Below are 26,677 nucleotides of genomic sequence, written 5' to 3' on the forward strand. Positions count from 1 at the left end.
AAATTCAGACAGAGTTGCACTTACTTGCACCCAGTCTGAATGTGGCCCTTTGATTCTCATTAAGAGTTATATATGGAATGATAGCAACCCATTTTCTTATGCTGGCTCTATGAGATCACCCAAGTTCTCATTCCAAAGTTTAGTGGTTTTCCTAGCATGTTTGCATACACAGAACTGTGACCATGTCCAACCCTTGTGATTATGCAGGCTCATGTAGGTTTAGATAGGCCTTTTTCAGATGCCTTGGACATTTACAATGCTCAGTAAATGAGTGCAGAAAAGGCAGGAAGTGAAGATTGTGGGGTTTGGTTGATCCAATGGTTATCTAATATACAGAATCCATTAATACCTTGGCCATTTTATTTATTTATAAAATTCTTTTTGCACCTATCCTCAAAATACATGGGTGCTTCACAGCAATAAAAATAAATCTTCTTTTTGAAAGGGCCAGATCCTCAGCTGGTGCCAATCACTGTACCTCTTTGAAGTCAATTTACACCTGCTGAGGATCTGCCTATGTTTGTCCTTGCCATCATTAATAAAATCCTTTGGTGATTCAGTAGTGCTTTTTTGCAAACATTGAAGGATGAGACCATCACTCTTAAATGGATTAGGATCATTTAGATGGCTCTGGCCAAGAGATCACTCAAGATTATCCTGAACAATCATTGGTAGACATCCTCTAGGATGCTCCTGGCTGAAATGATAACAGCTCTTCAGCACATGTGGCCCCTGGGTAACTATATCTTTGACTCTTCAATTTGTAGCTTGTTTGTTGCCTCTTGGAAGAGGAGGGGAGCAGATATATGTTACATGAATTACACTTCCCCTCCCCCCCCTTCAATCCCATTTTCACAAAACACATCTCCCCTGTTTAGTTACAGCAGACGTCAAAGTGCGCTGCATGATTCCAATTGGAGATTATGTGCATGAAAGACTTGTCTTCTGTAGCTTTGGCTCTTTTGTTTATGTGAAAATCACTGCTATGTGATGTGCAATGGAAGGGAAAATACAACCTCTTTAACTTGACTGATACATCCATACAAGTACATTAGAATAAAATACCTCTTTTAGACTGTGGGCTCTGTGGAGCAGGAAATGTCTGTTTTGTTTGTACAGCGCCTAGCACAACAGGACTCCTGATTTCTCACTGGGGCCTCTAGGTACTACTGCAATATTGATATTAATATTAATAAGAATATAATCTTTATGTGTAACACAAATAGGTCCATCTTTTCTGAACTTTGCTAAAGTTAGTGCAGCTGTGTGCATTTACACCAGGAAAAGATTTGGTCCATAATCCATGGGTTGGTTCATAAACAGAAACTCAAAGAAAGGTCACAATCAAATTGCAGAAAGTGGCTTTTCATGCAGAGGCCCCTGAAATATTTATGATATTGATACAGTCAATTTACAAAGATGTGGGGAGGGGGAGAAAGGAAAGCTGAATGCCTCAGAGCTAAAAATAAACAGTCTGAGTCACAAATATTAGCCTAATAAGAAAATATGTTAGTGCAATTTTCTCTGATCACACTAGCACAGGAATAATGATCCACCTATTTGTGACAAAGTTCCTCCTCTATCTTGGTGGGTCCTGCGCTTATTGGCGGATTTTCTTGCCTCAGAGATTCACCATGTGGGTTGGGGAACAGCCCAGAGACCTTCCCCTCTGGAAGAACCCACAGTCCAGGTCAATTGGGAGGTTTGGGGGGAACCCGGGCCCGCCCTCTACTCCGGGTTCCAGCCCAGGGCCCTGTGGACTGCAGCTGTCTATAGTGCCTCCTGTAACAGCTGCATGACAGCTACAACTCCCTGGACTACTTCCCCATTGCCTCCTCCAAACACCTTCCTTATTCTCACCACAGGACCTTCCTCCTGGTGTCTGATAACACTTGTGCTCCTCAGTCCTCCAGCAGCACACCCTATCACTCTCAGCTCCTTGCACCTCTTGCTCCCAGCTCCTCACACTACAAACTGAAGTGAGCTCCTTTTAAAACCCAGGTGCCCTGATTAGCCTGCCTTAATTGATTCTAGCAGCTCCTTCTTAATTGGCTCCAGGTGTCCTAATTAGCCTGCCTGCCTTAACTGGTTCTAGCAGGTTCCTGATTACTCTAGTACAGCCCCTGCTCTGGTCACTCAGGGAACAGAAACCCTGTCCGACCTGGGACTAAGAGATCACTCTCCTGTAGCCCTCTGGCCTGGAGGGAGGGAGGTAGGGAGCTGCTCCTCCTCTTTCTCTGCTACCTGCTTGCTGGCTGGCTGCTAGACCCACCCACACCCTTGGTTGCTGCTGCTCCAGCTACAGCCCCTTGGGAGGGGCCTGCTGGCCCACTCCCCAGAGGAGGGGAGGGAGAGACCCCAGCCATTGCTCCTGCTGCTGGGGATGCCACCACCACCTCCACCTGAGAAGGGTCCTTCCTGCTGGCCACCAGACTGCCGCCTGGAGCTGCTGCGTTTGCTGCTGGGAGCTGCTGGAGCCCTGAGGAGAAGAAGAGGACCATCTGCCAGTGGGGGAGCGCGTAGGAATTCTACAGACCACCGTGGAGGGGGCCCTCCCGGACTGAGTAACTTTTGAACTGTGCTCTTGTGGTGGGGATCTAGACTGTGTTTGTGGGGACACAGGGGGTGTGGTGTGGAGCCTGCCCCCTGGTCCATCTGTGTGTCCCCCCGATCCCCACCACCACCATCATCGTTGCCCCCTCCACCACCCCCACCGGCTACTCACCATCTGCCTCGAGCTCCTGCCTCTGGGACTCAGCTGCTCACCTAGGCTTGCCACGCCCTGTTGCCACCATTGGGCCTGATACAGCAGCCAGCCTAAACTGCCTTTCCTTTTTGTTACAAGCGCACGTGGGTGCACGTGCCCCCCCCTTTGGACTGACCCTCTCCCCCCTGTAGCAAGCCCCCAGCTTTACCCCTGCTACCTACCCATTTGCCCCTTGCAGCCTTTTGCCCCTCTCCCTTGCCCCAGCCCCTCGCTAGCTCCAGTTTGTTTGCCTGCCCCGCCCTTTCCCTCTGCAGCCTTTCTTTGTTTGACCCGCCCCAGCCTCTGAAGCTAGCCCCGTGGTTCCCCTGCCCCATTCCCAGCCTGGTTGTTCCCTTCTCCCTGCGTCCCCTTGCCCTGATTAGCCCCTCCCCTCGTGTGCCCATGTCCCCTCCCATGCGCTTGTGCCCCTCCCCATTTTAGTTTGACCCTGTTTCACTGCACCCCCCTATGCTGTTATATCCCCCCTTCCTTGGTGCGACTAGAGGAGCCGGAAACCCTCTCCAAATCAGTGACTGACCCCTAGCCCTTGATAGCCCCCCCCATCCAGCCCACCCCCTTTTTTGGTGCCCTCCTCCCCTGCCTGCAGCCTAGCGGGGAGGAGTGGTTGACCTGCTTCCCCCTTCCCTACCCCCCCTCCAGTGTTTGTTCTCCCCCGTCCTCATTATGGCAGGGGACGAGGCGAGTGGGACCCCTCAGGCAGACCCTGCTGCCCCTCCTCCACCCGCCCCACCATCGTCCCCCCTAGCCTCTACCTCAACCGCCGCTGCTGAGCCACCTGCTACCACCCCTGCTGGAACACTGGCAATGGCGGGTAACAAGGTGACCTCCGCTGCTGCCACATCCCTCGCCCCCTCTCATAGACTCATAGACTTTAAGGTCAGAAGGGACCAATATGGTCATCTAGTCTGACCTCCCGCATGATGCAGGCCACAAAAGCTGACCCACCCACAACAGAATCTTCCAGCCTGCGACCCCTGCCCTATGCTGCGGAGGAAGGCGAAAAACCTCCAGGGCCTCTGCCAATCTACCCTGGAGGAAAATTCCTTCCCGACCCCAAATATGGCGATCAGCAGAACCCCGAGCATACAGGCAAGATTCTACAGCCGGACCCTCATTTTACCCGCGATGGCACGTTAATGCCTAATTGACTAAAATCACGTTATCCCTTCAAACCATTCCCTCCATAAACTTATCAAGCCTAATCTTGAAGCCAGAAAGGTCTTTCGCCCCCACCGTTTCCCTCGGAAGGCTGTTCCAAAATTTCACCCCTCTGACGGTTAGAAACCTTCTTCTAATTTCAAGCCTAAACTTCCCCACGGCCAGTTTATATCCATTCGTTCTCGTGTCCACATTACTACTGAGCTGAAATAATTCCTCTCCCTCCTTGGTATTAATCCCTTTGATATATTTAAAGAGAGCAATCATATCCCCCCTCAGCCTTCTTTTGGTTAGGCTAAACAAACCGAGCTCCTCGAGTCTCCTTTCATAGGAAAGGTTTTCCATTCCTCGGATCATCCTAGTGGCCCTTCTCTGTACCCGTTCCAGTTTGAGTTCATCCTTTTTAAACATAGGAGACCAGAACTGCACACAGTACTCCAAATGAGGAGTACACATCCAGACCAGACCTACACCGTCCCGGGCCGCACCATCTTCGACAACTTGTATCTGGTCCGGGACCTCTTGGAACTCAGGTGTAGGGATGGTCTGTCGTTCGCCCTCCTGTCCCTGGATCAGGAGAAGGCGTTCAACAGGGTGGACCACGGGTATCTCCTGGGCACTCTGCGAGCGTTTGGCTTCGGGCCCCAGTTTGTGGGTTTTCTCCAGGTGCTGTACACCTCCGCAGAGTGTTTGGTCAGGCTCAACTGGACCCTGACCGAACCGGTCAGCTTCGGGCGAGGAGTACGTCAAAGGTGCCCCCTCTCGGGCCAGCTGTATGCTCTGGCGATCGAGCCCTTCCTCTGTCTCCTCCGTAGGAGGTTGGCAGGGTTGGTGCTGCGGGAGCCGGAGCTACGGCTGGTCCTGTCGGCGTACGCCGACGACGTGCTCCTCGTGGTCCAGGACCCGGGCGACTTGGTGCGGGTGGAGGCTTGCCAGACCATCTATTCGGCGGCCTCCTCTGCCCGGGTCAACTGGGTCAAGAGCTCTGGCCAGGTGGTAGGGGATGGGTGGCAGGCGAGCTCCCTCCCACCCGCGCTTCAGGCCATCCGGTGGAGCGCGGGTCCGCTGCTCTATCTCGGCGTTTACCTTTCTGCCACGCATCCGTCTCCGCCGGAGAACTGGCTAGGTTTAGAGGGCAGGGTGTCGGAGCGGCTCCGGAAATGGACAGGACTGCTCCGGTGTCTCTCCCTTCGAGGGAGAGCACTGGTGCTCAATCAACTAGTCCTGTCCATGCTCTGGTACCGGCTCAACACCCTGGTCCCGGCCCCGGGCTTCCTGAACACCCTCCGGACGTTGATTCTGGAGTTCTTTTGGTCAGGACTGCACTGGGTCTCTGCGGGGGTTCTCCATCTACCCCTGGAGGAGGGAGGGCAGGGCCTGAAGTGTCTGCACGCTCAGGTCCACGTCTTCCGCCTCCAGGCCCTGCAGAGGCTCCTTTATGGTGCAGGTAGTCCGGCATGGAGCGTATTGGCGCACGCCTTCCTGCGCCGCTTCTGAGGGCTCCGATATGACCGGCAGCTCCTTTGTCTCCATCCGAGAGGTCTTCCGCGAGGCCTCTCCGAGCTGCTGGTCTTCTACCAGGACCTCCTCTGGACCTGGAAACTGTTTTCAGTGATCAGGTCCGTGGCGGCCACCGTGGGGGCAGATCTCCTCGCGGAGCCCCTGCTACACAACCCCCAGCTTCATGTGCAGGTGGCGGAGTCCCCATGGTGCACCAGAGGTTGGTCCTAGCAGAAGTCACCAAAGTCGGAGAGCTCCTGGCCTACGACCGGGGAGACTGGCTGGATCCCCTGACACTCGCTCAGCGCATGGGGCTCTCCAGACCTCGTACTCCCCGGCGCGTACTTCAGGAGGTGAGGGCCGCTTTGCCGCCCGCTGCTCGGGACTATCTCGACCGAGTCCTGCGAGAGGGCACACCCCGCCCACCCTCCACTCCGAGCCCTCCAGACTTTTTCATCGGGCCCCTGCCCCGTGGACCCAACCCGCCCCGTCCATTCGCCATGAGCCGGCTGCACCATCTGCAGCCAGTTCTGTTCCGGACCGCGCCAAGGAAACATCTATACACGCTCGTGCTCCATGTTCTTCATGTCCTCACCCTCGCGTCCCACCCCGATACGAAGTGGCGGGACCTTCTGCCACCTCTGGAGGGTGAGGAGCCCCGGTGGGCCAGCCTTTATTCTGCTCTGATCCCGAAGCCCACCGGGGACATCAGTTGGCGGCTCCTTCACGGAGCCGTGAGCACGGGCGTGTACTTGGCGCGGTTTACCCCTATCCCAGACACCTGCCCCTTTTGCGGCGTGAGGGAGACCCTGGCGCATGTTTACCTGGAGTGCGCCAGGCTGCAGCCCCTATTCCGGCTCCTCACGGATATTTTAAGATTTTGGTTGCACTTTTCTCCTCACCTTTTTATTTATGCACTCCCTATCCGTCGCCCCACAAAGTCGCGGGACCTCCTGGTCAACCTCCTTCTGGCCCTAGCGAAACTGGCCATCTATAAAACCAGAGTGAGGAGGTTGGCCGATGGAGTTTCCTGTGACTGTGGGGCATATTTCAGGTCCTCCGTTCTTTCACGTATCCGGGCAGAGTTCCTCTGGGTGGCGTCCACTGGCTCCCTTGACGCCTTCGAGGAGCAGTGGGCGCTGTCCGGGGTTCTCTGCTCGGTGTCCCCGTGTGGTTCGCTTCGTTTGACCCTTTGACCTCACTCCTGTCCCTGTTCTTTTATTAGTTGTCCCCCGTAATTTTTTGGTCTCCAGGTCCTGTGGACCCCCCCTTAGGCTGGGGGGGATCCTTTAGCAGTGGGCGGGCTTCCCCTGCCCACTTCCTGGATCCCAATAGGTCTGGTCGCTCAGGGAACAGAAAACTACTCATCCAGTGACCAGTCTATTTGCCCTCTACCAGACTCCTGTACCCCACTGGTCTGGGTCTGTCACACTACACAAATAGTTTAATAAACACTGACATATTACAAGAAGATTCAATGCTGCATCAAGTGAAAGGAGAATCTGGTCTGTGGGTTGTAAATTGTGTAGAAAAATCCCTTTGAACCACTCTGAAAATTTTACATCAATCTGTTTTTAGTAGAAACACTATTAATTGTACTATGAAAAATACACAGGACCAGATTCTCATTTACACTAAGGTCCCTTTATGCTAATGGAGCCTTAAAATGGGCAGAAATTATATATACACCTTCTTTAAGGCCCCTTTACACTGCCAGAGTAGACTAAAGAGCCTTAGTGTAACTGAGAATCTGGTCCATATTCTTCATACGGGAATGTGAAAACATAGCTTGGAAACCTTTGAGTGTACTGGATCAGTTATTACAAATTCATTACCAACTACCAAATGCACACTGTATTTTTTTTTTAAATGAGTCCAGGACACCCTCCCCCCAAATATTTACTTTTTCCTTAAATTGGAATGATAAGCATCTTAGCTCTCGGTGTTTTATTAATTGTTGAAGAAACTTCTATGGTCTCTGCATAAATTATGTTCAAGCACTGAGAGAAACTTTGTTGGGCTATTTTTGTTGTTTAACAACATGCAAAAAAATCTCAATATGCTTGGAATCAGAGTCATAGATTTGTCCTTGAAATATAACACATGGTCTTTGAAACTCTTCACTGAGTTAACATGAAGTTGTTTTTCTGCGTTGTAAAATAAATCTTATCAAAATGAAATTTAATAGTTGGGTATTAAGGAACCATAAGAAAAGCTTAAAAGCTATTTGTTATCTTTATATTTATAGTATCCTGAAATGCATATTGAGATGAAAACATATAACTTGATTTCCATAAAACACAGCCAAATACTGGCCAGTTTAACTGCATGTCTGTTCTCTGCAGCTGTTATTCCTAAATGGTACTGGAAGACCATGGGATAGAATTAAGATAATGTGAGTCTGGTGAGTCATTTCACAAGGTGACATATAGCATGGATTTCAGTACACAACAGATGGCTTTTACTCTACAATATACTTATTTTTCACTCTGTTAGAAATACAGTTTTTCACCTCCTGTATTATGATGAGTAATGTATTATAAAAATTTCAATAGGAAGTAGAAATAGGAGATCGTAACATATGGCTTTCACAGTATGAAATACAGATTTCCTATCTTATACAAATATTTCCCCTGGCAGTTCTTCATTTTCTATCCTAAAAATGGTTGTGCAGTCTTGTTGTGCACTGTTAAACAGCCAGTGTGCTCCGCCCCTGCTATGAGGATATTATTGGGTCCAGCCTCCCTTTCTGCAGAAGCAAATTGTGCCTCCACAATGAACAGCAGGCATGAATCGGAGTAGTTCTCCCTCTGGCTACCTGTTTTGAGCCTGCAGGTGGGTAGTGTGAGGCTAACGTGCTCACACTTGCCACTGAAGGGTGGGTGCTAATTCTGCAGCTGTAAATTGCATCCACCTAAAGGAGGGAGCCTTTCAGGCACACTTTAGATTATTGAAACACATGGCTGAAATTTTCATAGAAGCTTAAGAGAGTTAGGCGCTCAGTCTTCATTAAACTTCAATGAGTTTTGGGTGCCTACATTCCCATGGCTTCTTTGAAAATCTCACCCTATATATTACATAGTTTTTCCTATGTTGAAAGAACAGCATTTAGGTTATAACGTTAGGAAATGCCAGATTTATGGTTGCTCATGTAAGCTTAATTCAGCCCCTTTGTGCTTTGAACTTGTGCCCCAAACAAAGCAGGGATCCTATGGAAAAAATAGTATGTTATCATATAATTAAAGACTCTACTATAATGCATATGCAGTGCACAAGAGGGCAGAATTAAAGTCATCCAGGCAACTGTAAACCTGCATTTTCCAACTTTCAAAGATTGACTTTGCAACATTAACAATATTCTTTTAGCATAGTTATTTTATATGTAATTATATTATGTGCATTGTAACAACTTCTCAGCTAGGGTGACCAGATGTCCCGATTTTATAGGGACAGTCCCGATTTTGGGGTCTTTTTCTTATATGGGCTCCTGTTACCCCCCATCCCCTGTCCCGATTTTTCACATTTGCTGTCTGGTCACCCTATTCTCAGCATGCAGCTTAAGCAAAAGTCATGAGCTTGACAAAGGAATCACTTGGCAAAATTCTATGACCTGTGTTATGCAGGAGGTCAGACTAGATGATCATAATGGCCACTTCTGACTATAACATCTATGAATTAGCAGCAGCCTGAACCCTGAACCTTCAGTACCACAGTACACACTGCTGCCACCTGACTACAGGACTAACTACACTAGCTAGCAGCAGCAGCAGCTGTGGGTGGACGAGTGGGCCGAAGTATTGGATCTAGGGGATGGCCAAGGGGATGATGAGCTTGGCCTATGAATCTCTCTCCCTCCCCCAGAGTGGGAATTGGGGAACTTCCTGCCCCATGAGGTGCCCCCTGGTGGGACCAGGTGATGGGTCTGGGGGAGATTTATGGGGTGGATGGAGGGGAAGCTGCTCCTGGTAGGTGGGGGGTAGGGGTTCCTGCCCAATGTAGTGCCTCTAGAGGGGGACCTGGTCCACTGGGGTCATATGCTGGACACAGGAGTGGAGAGGAGCCCAGCTCAGCTTTTTTTCCTCACCCCTAACACTGCTCCCAGGTGTTCATAATAAAGCATGTGCTGCAGCAGCCTGGCCATAGAATGTTGGTGTTAGTTATTATTTAGGCAGGCTGCCAACGCTTTCTGAGGAATGCAAGCAAGAGAAAGAAAATTGTGATTTTGAACAGTTTATAACAACACAAGTCAAATAGAATTTCACAGAACAAAGACAAGGCACTTCTCCACCCTGAGAACATTTCCCCTGTTAAATATCAAAGGCCTGTTGTAAACAGTGGAGATTTAAGAACTTCTCAAAGAAAAGAATGCAAGTATCTTTTATAATGGAAATTGTTAGGCAACCTAATATAGGGGTCACTTCCAGATCCCTCTATAATCTATAGCTCTAGCCCACATTTTTAGACTAATGACCAGTACAATTTTATTTGAAAATACAAAACTAGTTTGAGTCCTAAGAACCCTTTCCTATCCCTGTTCTTCCATATACATGAAACAGCCCCATCAAGGACCTTTTATAATTTATATGAACATCTTAAGATCTTAAAGGAGATCCACACATTTTGAATATGGATGTCATGTCAAACAAAGATCAACATGAAGTGTGTCTGTTCCCTGTAAGCAGACTGCAGAGCAATCCATGTATTGTTTAAAAGCCTTCTCTGATGCTTTTGAAGAAAAAGAACATATTTTTGAAAGTACAAAGAGAAATCTGGAGAAGATTTTAGCACTGCAGTGGAGGATTCTCTGAAGCGCCTAGTGAGCAGCATCTGGGTTCTGCAACAGGGGTCAAATATGTGGAAAAAAAACCCTACCAGTGACAAATGAACTCTAGGCTACATTCCTTCTTCACTGTTTTATACTCTTACCTCCGATTCTTTGTAATAGCGCTCAGGGATTTCGTCACAGGCAATATCGATAAAGCAGACTTCCCGCTCAAGATCTTTGGCTTCGTTGTCAAAAATCTGCAAGATTTAAAGAAACTTTAACTTTACAACAGGACAGTTCCAGCTGCAATACTGGTTACTAGGCATTGTGAGGGGCTGAGCCAATGGCTTGTAGAACAGCAGAGCGCACAGAGCAGAGGAATCTGACCTCATGCTTGGAACGCTTGCAGCAGCACTCCATGTTCCACATAATGCCAAGCCAGCCGCAGAATCCAGAGGCCCTGTACACGTGCCAGAGCACGCAATGAGGCCCAGGGGAGAAAGTGGGTGTGACCAAGGAGGCAAACAACAAGCAATACATTCCTAAGCAGGATCCAACTCCTGCTTAAGAGGAGTGCGCAGCAGCCATTGTTTTGGGCTATTTAATCACTCCTGCTTCAAGCCAGGAGGCATTGGACTGTTCTTAACAGTACACCCTGCTCAATGCCCCTTGCTGCTTCTCTGCTCCATCCACTCCTTTCCATGTCACTGTGCACACCTTTGTAGGCTCCAGCCCCTAGTGACTACTGGGTAAAGCAGATATTTAGTCAAAGGATTATTATTTATGTTGCCTTCTCTAATTGTTGGGCCAGATATCACCATCAAGGGAAAAGCTGAATTTCCAGACTCAAATTTCTTTTGTTCTTTCTAGAAGAGTTATTCTACTTTCAGGACAATGATGAAATGTATCTGTGCATGTGTATGAAATGAGACAAAGCTTCGACTCTGCTGTTATACTGAGACTCAGGATTCTGGTTGAATCCTACAGATTAAAAAGGTTGAGGAAACCGTAAAATCACAGGATAAAGTTCTGCTCTCAGGTGTGTGCATGAAGCTCCTATGGATTTAAATCCTTTAGGACCAGGTTTTGAAAGGTCAGGCTCCATTTCTGCACCTACATACTGGGGATGCACTTTTGGAACCACAATTATTTGCATGTACAATTTAGGCAATTTCTATGCCTAACTACCTGACTGTGCCCACAAATCAATTACATGGGCATCTCAATGACATATGCTGTGTCTGCAATGTTTTGTGGGCACAAAAATGGTGGCCAGGTTAAGGCAGTCCTAAAGCCAGGAGAGCCATGCATGCACAGTCAAGGACAAGAACTGGCCAAGAGTGTGTTTTACCTGAGTAGTACCATGCTCTATGGCTAACGTTTTCAGGAAATATATATATCCCTTGCTTGAAAAATAAATTTAATGAACATACAAAAAAATTAATTCCATTTCATTTCAGCCCAGTGGGACAATTAATTTGATATAAGGATACAAAATGCCAGCGCTACTCAGTAGCCAGACTGCCAGTTTGGTATTTCTGCAAGAAACATAACTATTCAATATACAGCATTCATAATGAAAGAGAGACTGGAAATGGGCAAATATATGGGAGGAGGTTGGGCTAGGCTAGTTTGTAAATTCTTAACAGGGTGCTATTAGTAACATGGGTAAGAAACTTTCTTAAAAATATGTTTTTAATCTGACATTGTCCATTCAGCTGTGTACTTGAGATGTTGCAGGCTCAATCTTCTAGCAGAACCTATAAATTACACACGTTTTAATTTTTTTCTCCCTTTAAAAAAGTTTGAAAGAGGTCAGGTGGACAGATGCCTGGAGGCTGTTCAATTAAATCACTAGCCTTTGCTAGTTTGTCAGCCAAGTGAATGGTTAGAAATGCACATAAAAATTTATCATCCTCAAAGGGTTAATTTAGGAGGAAGAGATTATTTCCCATCCCTCTCCATCTCCATTACTCCTCCTCCTCACCCCAATTTGGCACTAGTAAACAGACTGTTTCCTTAACTCCAGAAGTTGGCTGCATGATGTCCCGGCTCCCCATTACTAGCCCAAGTCGTCATCTAATCATTGGTCCATGTTCTTTTCTTAGACTGTCCTCACAAGATTTGCAGATGGAGATTTAATCCCCTAGTTTTATCAGCAGTGGAAAATAAGAAGTCATTAGAGCACAAGATTGATTTCTTTTTTAGGTCTAATTCTCTTATTGCCTCTTCTAGCCAAATACTCCGGGATATTCTTAAAGCCCACAGGGGGGATGGTTTGATTGCTTTTGCAATCAAAATTAAGAATCTGGAGAAATTAAAAAGTTTTAGAAAAAGAGATTAAAGCCCACAAAAAGAAACGTAAGGCTCCCAATCTGTGCAGCTATATTTGCAAGTGTGCTGAGAGTGAATGACAAGAATGCTTTGTATCCTTCATAATAAAGGAGAAATTGTAGAAAGGCTGAATGTTAAATATTATTAAATCTGAAGGGTCATTTTGAGAGAGAGCGAGAGCGCACACTTTACTGCAATATACAAACATCTGTGCGCTTCCATTTTCCAAGAGGGATGAAAACTGCCCAAGAGAAGTTTCCCAGTCAGATTAAATCACCCCCAAAATAACAGAAGAACAGACAGTAGATTTTAATTGGGCTATTTTGTATCAAGATAAAGTCGTTTGTTTAGAACAAATAAAAATGCCAAAAAAAAAAAGCCCTGGGACAACGTTAGAAGAAGCTTCTGATGCCCAAAGAAAGATCACCCAGGGCACTGAGACAAAAACAAATGCTTTTCAATTTACCCCCATTTCTTTTCTTTCTACTATGTCATGCGAGCTCCACTACCTTTTCTCTCCTAGGTTCCTGGCTCAAATCTAGCCCAGGTCATAGTGACTGTCAGTTTCCGCCATCTGACTGTGAACACTTAGGGTATGTGTTCACTGCAGAGTTAACCTGAACAATTGACACTTGGGTCTGAGCACGTGGATTCTCCCAATTTGGGTGTGAGCAGCTAGACTACAAAGCCATACTCAAGTGTGCCCACTTGATTGCATCCACACTGGTTCTGCACTCACTCAGGTGAGGAAGTAGGACTTCTGGGGTCACGTCCCATGGTTCTTTGTGCTGCTTTAAACAGAGCCGATCTATGATTCTTTCTTAGTGAATTGTGAGGGTACTTGTCTGGCCTTCTGGGCACACATGAGGAATTGTGGGAAGGTATTGGAGGACTATCATCATTTGAGTGGTTTAGCTTGCATCCTACTGCAAAGTGGGTGGTTTACCAGCCTGAGTGTAAGCAGTGCTCAGCCCACCCCAAGAGGGGTCAGCTAATCTGGGCGTAAAGCACCACCCTGCACAGGCCAGGAGGATTTGTGTGTGAATGGGAGCTAGGTTAAGGACAACAGTCAAGTAGAAGCCCAGGTGAACTCTGTAATGAAGACAAGCCCTTAGAGATTAAAGCAATCAAGTGGCCAGTGAGGAAAGCTGAACTCAGTATTTTCAAAAAGAAGCAAGGTTCTAAAATGGACATGTTTCCTTTGGAGACTATTCAGTCCCATCCATTGTCTGGGTTTGGGCAAGGGAGGAGCTCCAAGTCTTGTTCATTTTCAATACATTAGATTCACACCGTTTGCAACTAATTGTGCAAGTAAATGAAAAGGATAATATCTCCAAAATAGATTTGCTTCCAGAAAAGCAGGACACTCCTAAATCAATTACAGGTAAGGTAATATGGTAGAAAATATAGTTGTTCTCATGTTCTGAGTATCATATCTCTGGGCCTGTCTACAACACAAAGTTGCACCAATAAGATTGCTCTCTATAAATACATCAGAGGGATAAACACAAGGGAGGGAGAGAAGTTATTTAAGTTAAGGGCCATCAATAAGTTTAGGCGTGAAGTTAGATGAAGGTTTTTAACCATGGGAGGAGTGAAGTTCTGGGACAGCCTTCCAAGGGGAGTAGTAGGGGCAAAAAACCTAACTTGTTTTAAGACTGAGCTTGATACATTTATGGAGGGGATGGTATAATGAGGTGGTCTACAAAGGCATATGACCCATCTGCAACTGCTATTAGCAAATATCTCCAGAGGCCAGAGATGGGACACTAGATGAGGAGGTCTTCCGAGTTACTACAGAGAATTCTTTCCTAGGTGTTTGGCTGTGGGTCTTGCCTACATGTTCAGAGTCTAACTGATCACCATATTTGAGGTTGGGAAGGAATTTCCCCCCAGGTCAGATTGGCAGAGATGCTGTTTTTTTTTCGCCTTCCTTTGCAACATGGAGCATGGATCTTTAAATCAAGATTTGAGGACTTCAGTAACTCAGCCAGTGGTTATGGGTCTACTACAGCAGTGGGTGGATGAGGTTATGTGGCCTGCAATGTGCAGGAGGTCAGACTGATGATCATGATCCCTTCTGGCTTTAAAGTCATTTCACAGACTCACAGTCTGTGAGTCTGTGAAATGACTAGATTGGTCTCAATTCACCCCTAATGTTTTTTCAGTGAAAATGTATGTGTGGGCACTCTTATTTCAAAATAAAAGTGTCCTATTTCAATGAAGTTTATTCTGAAATAAGAGTGTCCACACAGACTTGCATCAAAATAACAAAGCATGCAAATTAAAACTGATCCAGTTATTTTCATGCAAGTCTCTGTGTAGATCAGTCCGTAACCAATAGATATAGGGCCTACTCCTGCTTTTTTTGAGTCAATGGGAGTTTGACCACTTATTTCAATGGAAGTGGGATCAGGACTTAACTGTATATTACAAAATTATAACATAAATAAGAAAATGAACCAGAGCAGAACAGATTGTTTAATCTGGAGTGTAACTGTTGATCTGCATGCCTCAAATCAGAGTCAATGTCCAATCCAATTATTAGTCCATCTTTGACCTAGTAAGAAATTTGCTGAAGTAGCCTCCCAGAAAATGTGTCATGCTGCTGCATAAACTCTCAGATGTGCCTGGAAATCTATAGATACTGAATTGTTGCCTACATTAAAAGCTTGTCTCAAAGGTAGAAATTCCCTCCTCCTAAATTAAGCAATGGGGTTCAGATTGTGAACAAATCTACAAATTAATTTTTCTCTCCCTCCCCAATACTAAAATTATTTTATTGTTATGGACAAAGTGACAATTAACATACCCCTGATTTACAGTTTAACCAGTTTGTTTCTATTCTGCATCATTCAGTTTCTTTTCCTATAAATATCTTTATTTGTGTCAAGTTCTAGAGTTAAAAGCAGTACTTTTTGTTTGTTTGTTTGAAAAAGTAATCCTGTCTGAGTCCTGGATTGCCAATACTTGAATGTCACAAGATGGCATCTGCACGGGGTAGAAAAGACCATGACAGAAATGGCTTGAGAAAATCCTTTCTCACTTTAGACACACAATTAACGTGTCAAAGAGACTTATCCCTTCATTCTGCGTTATTATATAGCTAAGTTCAATGACATGCCACTTGAAAACAAGAGAAAAATAGATAAAGAATCCCAAATCCTGAGTTACTACAGTTCCTCTGTCATTTTAATGTGAGGTAGTCGTCTCTCAGTGTTGTGTGCTGTCTATTTTTTTACAAATTTGCGTGTCATCCTTGTGCAGGGGCCATGCTAATCTTCTCTGTATTGTTCCAATTTTAGTATATGTGCTGCTGAAGTGCAGCACACTGAAGTGCTACAGTTCTTTCCCCACATATAAAATGAGGATAACAACACTTACCTCCCTTTGTAAAATGCTTTGAGATCTCTGGATGAAAGGGGCTGTACAGTATTTATGCTGAACTTTATTTAGCAGCCTTGACTGATGAAAGTTTATTTCTAGCATGCATGTCGATCTAAATCGATACTCCACGTTGTAGGAATTTCTATCTAAATAGATACTACACTTTGTGGGGCTTATAGATTCTTTTGGAAAACTGAGTTAAACTTGATACTAAATAGAGCATATTTTGCAGAGCAGGACAACACTCATGCAGCCCTTGAGACTTCGCTTTAGAAATCACAATTTGATAGCACAGCATAACGAGCCATATACCAGCTTTCATGCAGAAAAATTTCTGGCATTTAGCTAAATAGTGATATACTGAAGAAAGACCTCAGTGCTCAGATAAGATATTAGATTCTGGGCTTGGTTCTCAGTAACACGTACACCCCTTTATAGTGGGATATCTGTATGCCCATTTTAAGGCCCCTTCACACTGCCAGTGTAGCGTAAAAGAGCCCTAGTGTAAGTGAGAATCAGGCCTTCCATGAACAGCACTGAGTCTGTGTAATTGAATCAGGAACTGAATGTTCCTGTGTCTACTACTACTTCATAAGCAAAGTCTATCCTAACTCCAACTCCATACACAGTAATAAATAATACAACCTATGCACAAGGGGGACAAGATTGCATTTCCTAACCACTAGGCATTTATTTCTCCCTAATAACATTGCATTAATGGAAAAATAAAAAAAGATTATGGGCACAATCCTCATCTCCAGGCTGGCCCCTTTATGTTGGGTGAAAGGGCCAGAGCAGTGTAAAGGGGCTCAATAAGCCGTGATCTGGCCAAGGGAGGATTCCCCCAGCACAGAAATGGCAGAATCCAGACAGGTCCTCTTCTGGGGAGCCCCTCGCAAGCCCTGACCCAGGGGACATGCCAAGGGCAGGGCTTTTGACGAATTGGGCATTTGGGTGTGGAGCTGCAGCATGCAGCACTGTGGAGATTCTGAACAGCGCTATGGCCCACAGGCAGCTGGAGACAAGCTGCTGTAACTGAGGCCCCCAGAGCAGCTCAGGATCAGGAGGGTACAAAGGTGGCTTAAAACCATTTTAGCCCCCTCTCCTGCTGAGCTGTGTTTTCTGTGCTGTGCCTCTTAGGAACTCAGGAGACAACCTCTCCCTATGCGACTGTGATTTTAGTTAACTCTTCAGGTCCTCAAGCTTTTATGTAGGCTTTCCTTAAAATTGCTGTTTAACTATAAATAAAGTAATTTAATCTTATTATCAGGCCGCGTGCTAGGAAATAAACTAGAGATAATGGTAATCGCCTGGGCTATGACAGAATGGTGATAATTGGCAAACTGAGGGATTAAATATTTCCCTACATTTCATTTCAAGCAGATCCTCTACCACCAAGGAAGCAATCACGTTGTTGGCCTCAGTGCCTGATGACAATTCCCTCCATCAGCAAATAATCTCGGAGGTATATCAGACTATCATCTTAATAACATGCATATTTTAGTGCAAGCTAAACCCCAATTGATGAGTTTTCTTTTACAAGGCCTTAATACCCCCTACAAATCTAAGCTGGAGAACAGAATTTTACTAGGCTTAAGCAGGAATAGGCATCCCTGTTATGGTACTTTTGGAAAACTCCGCTTTGCCCTGAAAGTTAAATAAACTCAGAAAGCTCCTGGCTATGGTTTAAGCCCTGCTTGCCTGATTCATTTGAGTAATCCCACTCAAATCAGTGATATAGCATAGAGTGAGCAGGATTTATCCCTTAAAGACTCAGTCCTGAGGCAATTTCCTGCAAGTCCTCCCCATGCAACTTGCACAGACACTCAGGAGTTTGCTAGAGCCCAAGTGTTTGGAGATGTGATATGCCAGTCATCATTACCAATAGGATGGCTCAGTTCCAGTGAGTTGTGTGTGATACTCCCTAGGGGTGGGAGCTGAGGATGGGGAGAAATCATACAGAGTCCCTGAAACCGCAGATTGAATTAAACAGCATCCATTTCATTTACAGCAAGTGATAATGCAAACTGATCAAACATAGGGGGAAAAGGGCAAATACACTCCCTGGTTGGGAAGGTATTGAAGGATTAGGGGCAGGAGCCCGATCATTTTAAAGGCAAGGAAATTACTATAGTTTCCCCCTAAAAATAAACCGATGGTGAATTCTTTTCCAGACTGTAAGGCAGTGTTTCTCTTAGAAAGGGAAGAACCCAGGATCTACTATGTTGTATGGGTGACACTCACTCCTTTGCAGGGAGGCCTATACAAGGCCAACACAGCACTTAAGTCCCATTTAAGCCCTCAAATAAGACTTAAGTGGGATTTAAGTGGTGCACTGGCCTTGTTTTAGACCTCTGCACAGAGTGAGTTTCACCTTATATAACTAAAGCCTAAACGCTATAGGAGCACTATAGAACAACTTTTAGCTATTGTAGATTGCATTTTCATAGATTCAGAGGCACTCAATGTGCAACACTTAGGGCTGATTTTCAGATGTGCTAAGCAGCTGTAATGTCCGATGGAGTCAATGGGAGCTGTGGGAGTGCTCAGCACTTCTGTAAATAAGGCCCATGGTATCTCAGGTTGGGCACTCAAAAAATGAGGCACCCAAAATTAGTGGCCACAGTTGAAAAATCAGGCCTTGAAGTTTATGAAAAACTCGGAGCCCTTTGAAGGGAAAATGTTATAAGCATGATAGCGTGCACATCGGTCTCCACCAGACAGCTACATTTGCACGTGTCTTTCCATTCTTGTTTTCATTCATTTATAACTTCCCCCGTTCAGGCTGAAATATTCCAGGCCTCATATCTGCCTGAACTGTTTTTTTTTTTAAGTTTGAGCAAAAGCAGTTCAACAGTTTTTTAATATGAGGAGCATAAAAAATAAACATATGCCCCATTAGGAAAAGAAATCTTGCAGAACACAAGTTCTAGTACCAAAATGGCTCGGGAAAGAAAACAGAAATTGGGCCTAGAGGATGAGTGTGAGTGAGCACTCCAGTGAAAACTGGCTTTTGACCAATTAATAACCCATTGAAAATGACTCCCTTTGCATTCACAGTACATTTTACGCAGTCTTCTTGCTCATAAAGTGGACCCTAAGGAAGGATGCATTGTATCTGTCTGCATGGCTCGCTTAGTTATGCTTATTATTAATTATTTGTATTATAACAGAGCTTAAAGTTTCCATTGTGCTGGGTGTCATACATACACATAATAAGAGACAGCCCCATGTCTGGAAGATCTTCTCCTCTAAACAGACAAGGCAAAGGGTGGGAAGGGAAAGAGAGGCACAGGGAAACGAAGTGACTTGTCCAGGGTCACACAGCAGGCTGGTGAAAGAGCCAGGAATAGAACTCCTGATTATTAGTCTAGTGCTCTACCCATTGGACCATACTGTGCAGTAAAAATGCTGTGAGGGTGCATGGTGAATGTCTGCAGGTGTCCTGGCCTCATTATCTGTGCACCTAGAAATGTTAGAGCTGAACAGCTCATATGTTTTGCAACATAGAAGCTCCTGCCTCTGGATCTCATAAGATGTGGGATGGGCTGTTTTGGGGCTAACTAGGTTCTCTTTCTAAGGTATGTATTTTATTCTCGGCCATGAAATTTCTTCTCAGCCAGCAGCACCACCTTCCTTTAGTGTACTTCAAGGGATGAGACAGTTAACTACAAAGCTAATTCAGCTGAAAATGTAGGTGGCCTGTATATGTCAGCTAATTTCCACCAACTATGTGTTATGCTTTATCTGTAGTACGTTGTGTAAGATGGTTTACTGGTTATAAATAACTTATGAGGACTCTAAGGCACAAACAAAGAAGTACAAATTACTACAAGATGTGATGACAGGATTTCTAAGGCAGCAGAAAAAAATATGATATGCTGTTTTACGTGAGGAATAATAGATGATCATTGGCTGTGATGGATAAAACAAGTGGGCAGTGTTAAGGTTACTGGCTTTTGAGTGCTTCCTTGTTCAACCTTAACATTCTCTTAATGTAACTGTTTTCAAAGGAATAATAATTATTGTTGTTATAAAGTTGCTCTGTGAAGTGTCAAACGTGGGGTTATAAGTGTGGTGCAGCAAATGTTTCCTTAGGCCCAGAGAATGAGTGTATCAGGGCCTCTCTCTAACTGTATTACCAGCCATGTCTCCTTACAGCCAATTACTGGCTCTGCTTCCTACCCAAGCCACAAAAAAATGGGCACAGGCCCAAACCACTTAAGAATTGCAGAAGATTGTATCTAGTGTCTACTATTGAAAAATAAGGGAACAAGTTGTACCATCCTCAGGCAGCAGTTGGTTTTGCTCTCCCTGCAAGTATTGTTTTTTTAAATATATTCTAAAACAATGTGTGCTAACTACCCTCACCAGGCTCACTTGCTCTAGCTGTGTGCTAAAGTACCAACAAGCAAGCTAGCTTCCATCTATTTATTTTCAAGATGTTCTCCACAATTACCACTCCCCCCACCTCTTCTGAATCCTTATGAATATTATTGAATTAGCTGCACTTACCAAAACGTAATGGGGTCCGACCCCCGGCTTTGACCTGGGATTTGACTCCTGACTCAGTCTCCGATCCCCTGCTTTGGTTTCTGACTCCCAACTCTGATCACTAGGCCTGACTGTCCTCGTCCTGATGCTCACATCCATAAGACCAGGACCCCATAATGGAGATGGGATTCCAGCCCCGTATAGTAGGTTCAATGTTTTAAAGCTACAAAGGGGTCACTATTTGGATAACTGTGCCGAGGACAATGGAGCTGCTGGCACTGATGTTGGGACCTAATCTCCGTAGGTTTATAAAGAAGTAAGCCCACTGCCTGGGCAGATTTTCCCTCAAACCAGGGTTCCTCTGCAGCTGCAGATTTGTCAGTCTGTTGCAACCAGCCCTGCCATAGAACTTTCCTCCCTGAAATACAACGTTTTGGGGGGATTTTAGCTGTAATTGGCACTCTTTCTTCACTTCACAAGGCGGTGATTCCTTAGCAACTGCTAGAATGGAAACATTCTTCTTTCTTTATTCAAATATTCTGGTTACAGAATCCTTTTCATGGCTCAACATTTGTTATTGTTTTTCCTGTTCCTTGGAATAGGAACAGCAAGTGCTTTGATGACGGGATTGAATAGGTAGTGTGTTTTGCTGAAGCTTTTCCAGTGCCTTTGTATCTTTTGCTGAAATTTTGCCATTTTGTTTTCTTTCTTTTTTATTTTAACATTTTTAGGTGAATTTAGTACTTGAGGAAGGAGCCAGACTGGGAGTTCTGAAGGCTCAAGTCTCCTATTCATCCAGAAAACAAGCACAGCTGCCTGCCAACTCTGTAGGGGAAGGACCACTTCTAAGGGATATTTAGTTTCTATGGCCAGCTTAGTCCTAACCCCTTTCCTGAGACCACCAACACATCAATTAGCACTGGTTGGTATGGTGGATTTTGTGATGTGGGTTCCTGTCCATTAGAAAGTGAACTGAGACCACAAACTCCTTTCACATAGATTTACAAGCAGCCAGACTAATGGCTGTTGACCACTCCTGAGCTGAGCTAGAATTGAACGAATGCCCTAGATGTAAAAAACTCCCTTCCTAATAGCAAATATATCGAGCTATTTCCTAGCTCGCTATTTTGTAACTTCTTACACCAAGAAGAACCTCGCTGACTCATCGCTACTATCCTTATGCCTCCTACAGCAAGACAACTACATACTCCTCTTTCTAAAGCAATGAAAACCCACCCACACCAACACACCTATCCTGATTCTTTGCACTTGGGCTTGGTCCTACTCATATATTTGCTATGCAAACAGAGCTCCCATTGATCTGAATGAGAGATTGGACCCATAAAGCATAAACCTAAAATAAGGCCACACAGATTTTTAGAATACCAGCTAAATTAATGCTTGTTAACACTCAACAAATGCTTTTATACGGTTGTATGAGGTGAATGAAGATTGCTAAGCTGGTTTTGACCCTGGAAATCTCTCATACCCCAATGGAGTGCATTGCCAACTCATATGCGAGCCTTGAATGAGTCTGAATATGTAACTGGAGGTATGCTGATTCATGTTTGTAGTGCATCCTTTATCACAGCCTACCACTCCAGCAGCACACACAAAATATTAACATCTGATTGTATCAATAGTCAAAGCAATCCTATTCCTCTCTATATAGACCACCAGGTTTTTGTTTCTTCAGGTGCCCATTAGGTGATTAAATAGTTGGTTTAATTAAAAAACCACCATTTTAAAATAGTATTCTAATTTTTAGCCTGTGAATTTTCTTTCTAAAACCTTGACAGTCAGCTATTTACTGGTCACCACTCCCACATCCTGGTTATTTTCATTAGAACTAAGTTTCACCAAGATGTCCAGAATACGTCTATCGATCTATAGAAGTCCCTGAACATCCCCAGGCAATTCAGAAGTAAGCCTGTAAGGAAAATGGCGGGGGGGGGGGGGGGGGGGGAGGAGAGTGTTTAACTGGAGAATTAAAAATGTTATGAAACAAAACCTAAGTCAGTGGGGTTTATTTTGGTACGTTGAGGAAAGATGTTTGTTTATGTATCAATAGTGGTGTAACTTTGCAAAAAGGATTGTAAATATGAGCATTTCATTTTTTCTGTTAAAAATCTGGCACAAAGCCTACACTCTCTAACTTGTGATTTCAATCTACTTAGATTGGCATAAAGCCAGAACTGTTGGCTAATTTCCAATTTAATACCACAGCATCCAATAGCAGCCTGTGTCAGCATTTCCATTATAAACCTCTGTTTTCTGAGGTTTGTAATTTGGCTTTAAAAAAGTTGGTTAACCCAAGCCCAAATTTTAAAATAATAAAAAAAATCTGTTAATGAGCTTGAATAGGAATTTTGCCTGAGTAAGGATTGCAGGATTTGGTTTATGTTGCAATACCTGTTCACCCAGGATAATTATCTACCTGGACACATTGCACCATAGCCATCAATGTCTTTAAGTAGGGGCCACCCCATTTAAGACCATGACATTGCACCTATTTATACCAGCTGTAAATCTGGCCCATTGAATATGAATGAGCGATATCATTGTCTGCCATGGTGTAAACTTCAAAAAGGTAGTTGTGTATTTATAACCTTCCTCTCCCCTTTTTATCTCTGTGTCAAGCCCCCACTATTAGTTCCCCTCATATGAAGTGTAGTTTGTTTAGATTTGTCCTGCTATCCAGTGCTTGGGTGAAGAAGGATCATTTTTACAAACATTATTAAAGTGCACCACACTCCCTCACTACTATTGAGCAGTGATTAGTTTTTGAATGCCATCACATCTGTATGCAGGACCAGATACTGGACTTGCCGTGCATGGCCTCTCTACTATTTGTTGAAGTTTTAGAAGTTAGCGGTAAGATGATTTTGTCTGGTTAATAGCCCTCTGTCACAATGGGCTCAATTCTGTTTTCCATGAAGCCTGTGCATGCGCATGGGACTGACTATTTGTAAAGGTGTTCAGCAAGGGGTGCTGGAACTATTTGTATAGTGGGGGTGCTGAGAGCCATTGAACCAAATCGTAAACCCTGTATATGATGGAAACTACTTCAAGCCAGGGGGTGCGGTAGCATCCCTACTTCCAACACCTATGGTTCAGCAAGGTTTGGGTCCTCCATACCGTGTGACTTTGAGCCTAATCTCCCTGCATGTTTGCGTGTGTTTGTCAGAAGAGCCATTAGGTGGGGCTCTCTTCACAATGAAGAGGTTTCATTGCAAACCTGTAGGACACAAGTAAACAGTGCAATTAATACTGTCAAACATTATCAATATAGTACAGATAAAGTTGTCCCTAAAAAGAACCTATTCTGTGATTCAGGCACATTTTGCAATGATGTATAATAAGAGGTGCTCATAATTAGCATATTTCTATTTTATAAATATTTATCAAGGCTAAATTAAGAGTACAGCTGAACGCTCTCTATTAAAGTCAGCATGTTTTGTGGCACAACTTCCCTTCAAACAGAAATGAACAGACGTTCACTCTAGTCAGAGTTCCATTTCAGGATTTAGTGGAACTGCGCTATATCAGGGTTTGCGATAACTAGGTTCCATTTTACTAAGTAAGAGAGCAACCAAAAAACTAAAAATAAAAGAGCAGAACCAGAAACAGCTTTGCTTGTCACCCTCGTATTTTAGGTAATACCTACAACTTAATTTTACTCCAGCTGCATGTTTCTTTATATGGCAACAGACACTGCAAAGTTGCACATTAAAGAGGAAGGAACATATTTTTAGAAGCATGATGTAACACTGTACATTCAATCACTTCCCAGGGTTGCAGAATCAGAACTATAAGTTAGAAAAGATTTCCTAAATTTAAATGATGACACGCCACTGTTTTGAGGCTAAATATTGAGCAATATCTGCCTATTAGCCACCTATTTTTAGCATGATCTGACTATTAATTTGTCCAACAATACTGCTGTTAATTTATCAGACAATACTGCTGTTATTCCTCTGCCTCAAGGTTATGTACACAATAGCGTCACCTCTGTGCTTTAATTTGACATATGCTCAATTCTGAAACAAGGTGGGTGAGGTAATATCTTTTATAGGACCAAAATTCTGTTGGTGACACTGCATTCTGTTGGAGAGCGAGGAGCACATTGGAGGTATATTCTTCTCTCGGTCCACAGACATTTATGCTTGTAGCTCCTACTGCAACAGCGTTATTCAGAGTTATACACACAAAACGTGGCCCATTGTGAAGATACCACATCCTGTTATTTTTAAAGATGAGTATGCCTCTAAATCTTTGCTACTGTCTTGTATTGCCCTTAAGAGGATGTATGTACAGTATTCTTGCTAATAAACGCTCCACACCTCTCTAACAAAAGAAAGAGTATCCTGTTCTATTATACCACATATTAAAAACTTTCATGGTATTCTTCAATGTAACAAACCAGTCATCTTCGGGCGGGAGGGATAGCTCAATGGTTTGAGCATTGGCCTGCTAAACCCAGGGTTGTGAGTTCAATCCTTGAGGGGGTCACTTAGGGATCTGGGGCAAAATCAGTACTTGGTCCTGCTAGTGAAGGCAGGGGGCTGGACTCGATGACCTTTCAAGGTCCCTTCCAGTTCTATGAGATAGGTATATCTCCATATTAAGTGCATAGGTTTTATACTACAAGCAGCACAGGGTGGCAAGAGATTTATAAATAATTCTTTTCTATTGCGACAACTGTTCAATTATTTTTAAGTACTGTACCTTTTGCTTCCCACTATCACCAACCAGGCAGTAAAATTCACTGACCAAGTATCAGGAGAAATGTATTCTTGAATAAAAAGAGAAGTCTGTCAAAGATAATGAGAATTCTGCAACCAATATGAAAAACCCAAGGAAAGTGAAATGTGTATCTGCGACTGAATCGTTTATTTTAATAGCATCTGCCCACACTGTACCTACAACTACAGTTTGCCCTAGCCTAGAGTAACTTTCACCTGGCCCAGAAAGCGTGTGGCATGCAGATCTAGCTTAAAAACAGCTCTTCGCTAGCTATGCATGGCACACTCTGTTCCTTCCCTTTATATATTTTTATTACCATTTAATGCTGGTGTATATTTATAACGAGGTTAATATCAGCTTTGAACCCACCCACAAAGGGACTCGTGTAGCTGTCTGACATAGCTTTGGTAGATAGCAAAGATGTGCAGACATAACAATGAGAAGTATACATCTGAAAGGGTCAATAATTCTGTTTTCTTTGCGTGTTTGTGGGTGCGCATGTGAGAATGCTAAAACATCTGATTCCCACTTGAAACATCCACTTGCTATAATTTGACTTGTATTCTGGAGAGAACGTATTAACTTCAGATTATAACAGCCTATTACATGTAGCTGTAGGTCTGTGTAAAAAAGGGTGAAACATTTTGTTCTTGGAAACTTGTAATGTTGTTCTAGTCCAATATTTAATTCATTTATATACACTCCTTGGTCAGCCTGTAAGAAACAGATGCAATATAAATTGACTTTTAATAAATGGATTATGGGGTTGGAGATGATTTAATGGTTTAATATTATTTCAGCAGAATTGATACAGGTCTCAGCAAAGCAAAGAATTCACTATGCAACAGATGACATGCCATTGCTTCTAAAACACAAAGCTCATTTACAAATAAGGGAGCAGACAGAGGTGGCTCCCCCATAGCTTCTGTGGTGCACAACAATGAGAGATGTGTGAAACAGGTAACATTTTTTGCATGAAAGGTTTTGCCATTTCACTTTGGGTGGCTTTGTGCAGATTTAATTTCTCAGTGACATTTTACAAAAAGGTTATTTTTGTACTGAAAAATTCAGAAAATCCGAACTTCCCTGGCTCATTTTTGAGTGATGATTTTTTTGCAGAGATGGGCCCATTTTCTCATTCGTAGTGAAATGTGAAAAGATTTCTCAGATTTTGAGTAATTTTGCCTTTGTATTTTTTGCAGGTATTTTGTTCATCACCGTTAATACTCGAAACATTTCCTATAGATTATATGCCCTGGGACAGCACATCAGCAATGACAACCTCGTTCCATTCAGACTATCTTCAAAATGGAAACTTCAGTAAAGACAAATATATAGTCCATTTTGAAATTAGATGGGTAATTTATACTAGTCAGGCCCTGTTACTTCAAGGGCAGAGTATCCCCAGCCACAATTTTTTCTCTTACCTCTTACTCCCTTTGCAGGTTGGTAGGGCAGCTATATTCCTGTCAAAGTTCTATAGGCGAAACTGCTGTGAGAGGCGGGGCTCTAGGTGCTGGGGGGAG

At 44.2% G+C, this 26,677-nt stretch overlaps 1 protein-coding gene and 1 non-coding gene across 2 annotated transcripts in view; both read right to left on the reverse strand.

The window, feature by feature from the left end:
- The window catches only part of PITPNC1 (phosphatidylinositol transfer protein cytoplasmic 1), a 192,532-nt gene that overhangs the window by 29,402 nt on the left and 136,453 nt on the right, over positions 1-26,677 (reverse strand). The window contains 1 exon segment of the mRNA XM_065415045.1: positions 10,352-10,447. Within this exon segment, the coding sequence (XP_065271117.1) occupies positions 10,352-10,447 (96 nt within the window).
- On the reverse strand, positions 15,747-15,854 carry LOC135888540 (U6 spliceosomal RNA). The gene has a single exon (XR_010561883.1). It is a non-coding gene; the product is annotated as a U6 spliceosomal RNA (small nuclear RNA).

Source organism: Emys orbicularis, chromosome 13 (genome assembly GCF_028017835.1).
Source record: "Emys orbicularis isolate rEmyOrb1 chromosome 13, rEmyOrb1.hap1, whole genome shotgun sequence".
Classification (NCBI taxonomy): Eukaryota; Metazoa; Chordata; order Testudines; family Emydidae; genus Emys; species Emys orbicularis.